Source organism: Rhamphochromis longiceps, linkage group LG5 (assembly GCF_057381845.1).
Source record: "Rhamphochromis longiceps isolate RC_006_pf linkage group LG5, R_longiceps_female_GT1.1, whole genome shotgun sequence".
NCBI lineage: Eukaryota > Metazoa > Chordata > Actinopteri > Cichliformes > Cichlidae > Rhamphochromis > Rhamphochromis longiceps.
Genome location: NC_140561.1, coordinates 10460759 through 10469830, shown reverse-complemented (window position 1 = coordinate 10469830; position 9072 = coordinate 10460759). Strand labels below are relative to the sequence as shown.

General features: G+C 43.6%; 1 protein-coding gene across 11 annotated transcripts in view; it reads right to left on the bottom strand.

The window, feature by feature from the left end:
- Positions 1-1038: 1038 nt before the first annotated feature.
- The window catches only part of frmd4ba (FERM domain containing 4Ba), a 43296-nt gene continuing 35262 nt past the window's right edge, over positions 1039-9072 (bottom strand). The window contains exons 13-25 of one of the 11 annotated variants that reach the window (XR_014911697.1): positions 8582-8720; positions 7275-7416; positions 7043-7176; positions 6847-6963; positions 6227-6455; positions 6031-6087; positions 5808-5943; positions 4839-5003; positions 3980-4743; positions 3750-3873; positions 3143-3375; positions 2620-2767; positions 1039-2171 (exon numbers count right to left, since the gene is read on the bottom strand). Coding sequence is in view for 9 of the 11 variants with exons in the window: in XM_085405700.1 (XP_085261826.1) it covers positions 2706-2767; positions 3143-3375; positions 3750-3876; positions 3980-4743; positions 4839-5003; positions 5808-5943; positions 6031-6087; positions 6227-6455; positions 6847-6963; positions 7043-7176; positions 7275-7416; positions 8582-8720 (2305 nt within the window). In the remaining 2 variants the exon portion in view is untranslated. The other 10 variants (XR_014911696.1, XM_085405701.1, XM_085405703.1 and 7 more) reach the window with 10 other exon arrangements.

Genomic DNA, 9072 nt, shown 5'->3' with positions numbered 1-9072 from the left:
GTCAATAGAAATCTATTGTTTATGTAGTGAAGTGTCAGCTGGAACAGCCTCCCATGATGTGTAACTACAGCTGGTGTGGCGCGGCCGAGACAGGGAGACAGCTGGATGAAGAGCTCTCCCCCTCTTTCGCTGCCCGAGGAGCTGGAATTGTCCAAGACCTCCCTTGAGCTTGCTCAAGAAGCATAAAACTGAGAGGCACTCTGAGCAAGGAAAGCTGCTCAACTCTGGCCGTCTTAAAGAGGGGACCCGAGGCAGGATACATCGATAGAAAATGTGCAGCAGCACAGGAAGGAAAGGAAGGGGAATGGTAGTGAAAGGTTATAGTACAATGTGAAGGGAGGAGGGCTCGGATAACATGTGTAAAACAGACTTCTCATAACATGAATGCCTGCAGGGAGGGTTTGATGCTATAAACACTAGCTTGTCATTCACACAGAAGACACAAGGAGAGGTTTTATAGCCCATAGTGGGTGTGACAGCCTTTAAAGACTGGTTTGGTCGGTTTACAGCTTAAGAACCCGCACACACAAAAAAGCGCCTGGTTACACAGCAAGGCAGTGAGAAAGTACAGCAGAGCGACAGAACTCTGCAGAGCAGTGAGTTTCTAAAACCGGCTCATTTATTCACACTTGACTGTCATTATGAGTGATTGCAGCTCTGTATTCATTCATTCTTAAGATGCTCAAAAGAAAAAAACCCAGTACTTTAGAGTTATCTCTCTTACTATAATCTGCTTCCTTGAATGAACACCAGATAAGCAGCTTCCAAACCATTTATATGAGGAAAACTCATTTGTGTTGTGTTCTGCAGTCATTAAATGTAAATGACACTTTAGGTTTTCTACCTATTTTCCTTCTGGAAGTGGTGATTATTGCACTTTTATACCCAATTTCATTAACTGAATTGGCCCAGCAGACGTTCATTTAGCTAATTCAAAGGATTTGGATTTAAATCCTGTGTTGTCCTGCACTAAGGGGGATAAGACGCTTCGAAGGCTCAGTTTTAAATAAATATCACCCACAAACAAAAGCACTGGGAAATTCAATTTTTTTTAATCCAAACCATTGTAATTATACAAATTACTAAGAACCAGCTTAACAATAATTGTTTACTATATATTACATGCTTTTCAAATACATAAAAATGCTCTAAAATAATAAAAAAAGACTAAGCCAGTGTATTTACATACCAACATTTACACAGTTTTAATCTCTTGAGAGAAATTTGGAGCACCAGTCCATGATTTCCAGCATGGATGAAATAACCATGTTCAAAACAAAACAAAACAAAACTGGTTTTTCTGTCTTCCCACAGAGGCAGTAATATTCGAAACTGGTGACTCAGGTAATACTTAAGTGGTGCAACAAATAAGCATTTGGCTCAATTATGGTGTAAGTATTGACAGTGAAGCAAACTGAATACTTTGTAAATGACAAACGAGTGTAGAGACCGGAATGGTAACAGATGTTGTAATAGAAACGTGGATCAGGTGACTGCAGAATGTTTCCGGAAGTAGCCTTTTCTCTCGACTCCTATTTAACGAGTTCAGTGCTTCATTAATGACCTTATAAATCCGTGTCTAATCCTTCATGGTTACAGTGTTCATATGAGTGTGCAAGTAGCACAACAGGATCAGTCATGTTCTTTGTTCATTGCCGCTCGGTATCCTCTTAGAGAGACAGTTTTCGTCCTTGGTTCAGTATCTCTAAAGAGTAATGCTATACCCTTTGCTATACCATTCAGTCCACTGCAGGGCTTGGTATAGTTTCAGTGCACAGGTCCCATCACTACAAACACTCGCAACCCCATGATTAGACACTCCAATGGGGTTCTTGTTGTGATTTAAAATACAGGGATGGGCATCAGTTTGGCAACTGCGTTCAAGAGATCCAGAAATGAGAATACTTCATTTAACGTGCTGAGTTCCACAGAAGTTAAATTCCTTCATTCTTTGGGTTCCTTTTACAAGGAAATTACAAAACAGGTAAGTGCAGTTTAAGGCACAGTGACGTTTTGTCAAGGTGAAGTTTTTGCACAGTTGTAAGGTATCCGGCTAAACTATTGTTCCTGGTTTTGAGTCTTCATGCCAGTAAAGCTGTTCTTCGGGGTCCATGTTAGTGTGCATTTGGCTGTTGATGTGGGAGTCCATTTGGCTGACATCTATATAGGATCTGTAATGAACACACAAAACAAACACATTAGGCTGCAAACTGCTGACTGTGACTGACTACGGGGTTAGAATCGATTAACCCTGGGCTGTGCATCTAAACTACAAAGGTAAAATGTCAATATAAAACAGCAATGTGAGCCATCACCTGTGTTTCAGATTTTGTAATGTGAATGCTGATTTCAAAGCCAGGGTCAAACATTCTCACCCAGTTATAAGGCAGATGCACACAGACACAATAGCCGTCTATACACAAACACATGGCCTTCCAATGCAACAGTGCTCAGGGGTCACATTTTCCCTTTGCCACACAAGTGCTCTCCCACCACCACCACGAGGCACCAAAGTTCGTCAGTGAAATCAAATGATCTGGTGCTTTCTGTCAGTCCCTGCTATGCATAAAAATTAACACATCACCATCACCATGTGGGGAAGTTTTTACACTTTCTCACCCTTTCTTCTCTCCTGTGACTTTGATTATTGGGGGGGAGGGGATAATTTTCCTGGTCAGTAGCATAGGAAGCACCACCACACCTCTCTAAATACCCAGGGGGGCATGCCATCCTATCACATCCTCGCCACTCAAACTCTGGGAGACATCTGTGCATGAGAGGGGGGCAAAGGTCAGTGGTGAATGAAAGCGCATGGGCAAAGAGTGGAGGGAAAAAACAAACAAACAAAAACAAACAAAATCTTGACAGTAAAGGAAGACTGCGGAGAAATGTGACCACTGGATGACAATGTGGCAGTTGAGGAGGAAGTAGGACAAGCATATTTATATTTTTTTATATTTTTTCTTAAGGAAGCCATGCAATCACAGTATCAGACATGACACTGAATGATCAGTCAAACATCTCAAAAATGCAAAGTTCACTTCAAAACATCAACAAGCAGACTCACGAGTCAGACTGCGGGCACACTAAAAGAAGCAACTGCACGGGGTCTGGCCGATGCTGTTTACTTACTATGAGCTACCTTTAGAAAAAGACACCTTACTGAGCCTGTGCCCTCTGGAGGATTGTGGCTGCGCAGGGCTGGAGGCCACCTGCCTGACCCGACAGCCAGGGGAGTAGTAGGAGGAGGGGGAGGAGGAGGGAAAGGAAGAAGAGGGCAGGGAGGAAGTGGAAGGATAACCAGAGGAGGAAGAACTAGCAGGGATAAAGGCACAGCACCTCTGGCCATCAGGGCTGTGCCAGGAGTCGCCATATCTATAAGAGAGCAGGGGCCAGTGGACAGTTAGGGAGAGCAGAACCATTTTTAAGCTCTTAGGAGGAACTGACTGCGGGCAGCACAGATCCTCTAATCCCATCAATGAATACGGCTGTGAAATTAAACACTGGCCTGTTTGTGGATTCAGTTTCATAATTTATAGGTGAAGGTAAAGAAAAGATGAAATTGGCAACACATTATTTCACATTGCTGATGGGTGTAAGGGATAAAACACCAAATAGCAGCTCGTGTTTTCTGTAGCCATTCCCTCTAGGTAATTAAACACTAGCACTTAACTCTGAGGATAAGAAGGATCAGGGAGTGGCTTATTGGATAAGTAGAAGAGCTGAGGGCCAGGTTTTTCCCATCTTACCTGCTGTGGGTGGAGTGGGCGTAGGAGGCTGTGCTGTAAGAGAAAGACTGCGGTGCATGCACGGGCATGTCATATTCCAGCATAGCACTGCCGGTCATGTGACTGTGCCAGTTTCCACTGGAGGCTACTGAGGACATGGCAGAAAAATGGTACAAGTCAGAAAACAACCCACCAACATGTAGAACCAGTGTTAGAAACATAATTCAGAGGACATTGTGAAATTTTCTAACCTGACGAGTAGGAAAGGTTCCTGCTGCTGTAGGCTTGTGGTGCATGTGTGGTTGGATAGCCCAGACTCTGCTGGGAGCCTCTGTCATACTCATAGTCGTACGCAGCCTGTTTTTGTGCAGTGTTACGTTTGTACCAGCCTCTCAAGTGTTCAGCCACCAGGGCCTTCTGGATGTTCTTGTTGATCTGTTCGTTGCTTCGAGGCACTGGACGCTGCCTGGATGGCCGTATCGTGGCGTACACGTTCTGTGATGCACCGTCTATCTCGTCATTACCGTAGTGACCATACACGCTGGGGCTTTGATAAGCTGTTTGGGTGTGGTGGTAGGAAGGGTTAACATTATAGTGTCCCTCCATTTCATTGTCGTAAACATAGACTCCATTGGAGTAAGGCTCCGGTTCTGCGTAGTTGGGATAGCCTGTGACATAGTAGGCTGTTGTGGTGGGCCGAGCCCGAGGCTGGTAGCCATAGCACCGAGTGTCTGGCTGAGCCAGGTTGGGCATGCTGCCCGTGTTGGCGTACATGTCTTTTCTGTGGCGCCCGCGCACTCTGCGCCCGTGGGTGTGGTGGTTACCAGGGACGCTGTATTCCACACTAGACTGGCTTGTGTAGGAGGAACCGTCATCGAGCATCTCGGTGCTGTTGCTGCGTCGAGCTGACGGGACAGTCAGTGTTGGCATGGATGGTTTGGTCTCGATCATGAGCTGAGACTGTGACTCCAGACTCCCGCTACGCTGGCGGAAGTGTTGTGGAGAATCCTCTGATCTGCAATTAAAATTAAAGTTTAGTGAATGTAATGCATAAGAGCCGTTTATGAAGCGGGTCTTCAAAATAATGAAAGAACTACATAAAGCTCATACCTCAGCTGTGTGCTGCTGTATGCGTTGCGGGTGAGGAGGGGAGTGGGTGGCATGCTGCGTGCATCACGTGGCTGCCTGGAAGCTGCTTTACATGGGCTGCTGTAGACCGATAAGGTGTCATTGTGACTGTAATGGTGCGCTTCCTGGTCTTGGTCATAATGTAATCTAGAACACAGATAGGAAATATGTTCAGATGATTAACACCACTATCTTCTTGACAGTAAATCTAGGAAAGGAAGAAAAAAAAAAGGAAAAAACAAAACAGGGTTTGCTCGACTGCGGCACTTTAGTCATTCCTTACACCTGAATGAGTTCCACTGCATAGACCATTAATCTTTTCATGCAGCAGCAAGCATTATGACTTTTACCACCCTTCTTTTAAATGAACCTGAGAGTAAAACATCACCCGCACCACTCTAAACACTAACGCAGTAGCTGGTGTTTAAACAACATTTCCAGCACCGCCTTCTGTTTCCCTTTTCCTCTCAGCTTGGGATTGTTGTTTGCTCCTTTACAGGCAGAGACATGTTGTTTTTTCATCTATTTTTAAAGCCGGTGTGTTTGGGCTGATAAGCAGACTGTTGGAGAGGCAGGAGAAGGAGGGAGGAGGTTGACTGTCAGGAATGTAGCTCTGGATCTACTCTACAGGTCTGTACTAGCTTCACGCTTCAGGCCCCTGGAGAAACAACAGGCATTGCGTATCTCCACAGAAAAACAGTTCAGCCATGTTTCCCTGTCATCAGTCATCATACCCATCAATCCAGTGGTTCTCTCAACTTGCCTACATGTATCATTGTTTTTATTTTCTAGCATTTTACACACATACTTCCAACTGCCTGTGTGTTGAGCTCTGCCTGTATACTGTGTCTGAACAGAGTTGTGTAGTTGCTCACATTCAGTCTCCTCTTCAGTCACAGTGTTAGGACACTAATAAAGTATGCTCCATGAGTGTGGGTGCTGGTCGCATACCTGCTGTCTGCGAGCTGGTCATTGGCAGAGGCTCGTCTGTCTTTATTGTAATGAGCATCCAGAGTGTCTGCGTGGTGTGGTCTGGGGGAGTATTGGACTGAACGAGACCGCTGCCTCTGGGAGCCAAGCTCATCATCTGGGAGTGAAAAGTCATTGTTTTAAGTATAACTCATTCATAAATGAGATGGGATTTAGGAAGCACATGCACACTGAGCACACTAACCATCATCCAGAGTGAGGCTGTCAGATAGCGAGCTGAGTTCTGAAGGCTGGGGATCATCTGGTCAGAGGACAGAGAGAGACAAGTGTTCTAAGAAATGTCTCTGATATTATTATCCACAGTCTTGTCTCACTATGACTAATGTTCTACAAGCTCTGATATGCAAGTATGTGTCACTGCCACTGTTCGTGAAATCTACCTCGTAAGATCAGTGAGGCTCTCTGAGTGGGTTTCTGTCCTTTTTTGACCCTGTAGTCGTTGATCTGTTTCTCAATCTCTTCCAGGTTTCTCATAGCGTCAAGATAGTTGTGCTTCCTTTTCCTTTTCACAGTCTTGCACAGGTCAGCCTCATTGGCTAGCTTCATGGCTGCTTCCACAATCTTTTGCTGCAAGGCAAACCGACTCTCCAGATTCCTCAGATGTGGATCCTGTAGGAAAACACAAGACTGACACAGTTAATGGGGACTTTCCAAAAAACACACAGATCTTGTTGGAGCAGAGGCACCCATATGAACAAAGAAACAGACATAAAGCACTCAAAGCTAAAAACACAAAGACATCAGTCTTTTAGAGTCATTTTATATACTCATCTTTAGTTAAAAACAGAAACTAGGTACAGCTCCCCATAAGAGTCTCATATGATATGTTACACAGTGTAGGCCTCAAAAACAGAACTGAACTCCAAAAGCCTCACTTTAAAAAGTCAGCTGATCTAAATGAGCCGTAGCTAAACAACAACAGTGGGGCACTAATGGTGTTTCAAGTGTCACAGCAGCCTCACACAGCAAAACCACAGCACAAACAAATATCTGCATTCACCTCATCATAGGGGAAAAGATCATCCAGTTTGAAGGCTGTCCCAACACGCCGTCGCACGTGAGGAACCTTCTCACCTGTGGCCAGGGGATATTCCTTAGGCAATCTTCCTGTAAGCTCCTGCAAATGAGAATAGCAGCCAGAAGTCAGCTGAGAATTTGACACTTTTGGAAACAAATCCAGTAAGACAGACACTCACAGCTTCTCTTAAGCAGATCTTTTTCAGTTCTTCAAGTTTCGCTGACAGTTTGTCTTGAAGTTCCTTTTCCTTCTTTTTCAATTCAGCGATCTTCTCTTTCTTCTGTTCCTCGCTGACTTCAGAGTCAGCAGAACCTGGAACAGGGACAAAATAAAATAAAAAAAATTAATACATTATCACCTATCAATCTGATGTAGAATAGAAGTCATTATTTGATTATCTGTCTGCTTACCAGTTGAGATTAGGCTTCCATTGCTGGCCATTATTAGGTGATTTTTGCTCTCAATACTGGAAAGTTTAGTGATCCGGGGGGCGGAGATCTCAGTGAGGTCTACTGCGATGTCTCCTGAACTCCTGGTAGTGGTCATCTTTGACTGTAAGTGAGGAAAGAGAAGATTAGGAGGAGAAAAGGGAAGGCGATAGTATTTAATTTTATTGATAGCACAGTGCATCATGACAGCTGCAGTGGCATGCTAAATATTTATCATCAATTGACTTCATTGACTTCCTGTGCATGGCATCAAACCTGACATGCCATGCGCCTCCAAGACATAGCCTGAATAACTTCATATAACTGCAACCGCACACACTCAACCATCTTAACTATGAAATGCACATAACACACATAACACCTGCCTCAGTGCTCAAGCCCAGTGTGCGTTTCCGGAAGAGTTGAACACTTGTTCCAGGATCTTTGCTTTTAATTCACAGTGTATTTTACTTTTCTGTGCTTTCCAAACTAAATACTTTCTTTGTGCACATGTGCCTTATCCCTTATCCCCCCACCTTAAGCTACAAATAAAACAAAAATACGTAAAATACTACAATTCTATAATGAATACTATATCCACAACATCATAAAAGTATTTCCTGGGGTGCAATTTCAAGCACTTTGTGCACTTTCAGTTTCATTTTGCAAAAGTGAATTAGAGAGGGTCTGGTTACATGAATTATAACAGCTTTTAAACTTAAGACCTAACAACCTTCCAACATAAAACTCAATGGCATGGAATCTGTTTACTTTAAAACTGGAAGCCCTCGATAAACTCTGAGTCAAGATATTTACACTAGTCACGAGTAAGGGACACGGATCAGGCAGTGTATCACATGAAGAACAGTCATTGTTGTAAAAGGCTGTGACACAACAAACCGTTTAAACATCATTCGGTCACTGTTCAAACTGAAAAAGACTGCAAGCTTTTCTTTGTTGCAATCCATCTAGAGGTTACTCCTTTTACAGCCTACTGAAAATAGGTCAACACCACAAGACAAACTAAAAACATGCAAATAACAAGAAGATTTAGCATTCAAAATTTAAAAACTAAAAACAAGGAAAAAGTCCATTATGGTCTCTTCAATCTTATGATTGACTCTACTCCGAGAAACCACCATGCATATTCTCTAAACACATCAAACAGTGTAAATTACTGGTGTAAACTGGTGTAGACTGTTTCTTTGTGTTTCACAATAGAAAAACTGGCAGACAGTGTGAACAAAGCAAAGTGAATCATGGAGGAGAAAAAACAGGCAGACACTCACTTTGCTTTGCTTCATGTCCAGGTAAAACTGGTGCTGACTGATGGCCATCACCCAGATGGTTTTAATTAGTGAATGGCTGGCATACCACGTGTGAATAACCAGGCCAGACTGTCCAAAGGTTCGCTTGGTCACTGCTCTTCTGTAGAAGATAAGATGGACATCCAATACTTGCTGTATTGCAGATACAATCTGTTTAATTGCTTAAATTCGAGTGCCTATAATATGTTCATTTAAAGATTCCTCATTTTATTTTGGGTGTGTACCTAAAGCCCAGTGTGCCCCAAACAGTCCCAGGAAATATAAGCCAAATTAAAGCTGCAAGCAGCGTTATGAGGGCCCTCGCACCCCCGGCGCGTCGAGCCACGCCCAACACCTAAAACCAGCACCTCCGATCTGATGTCACATTGATGGAATTCATGCATTTAACCACCAGCTATCATTTCATCTCATTCAATCATGATTATAGTCGTCCCACTAGGTGGCTCTCTAAC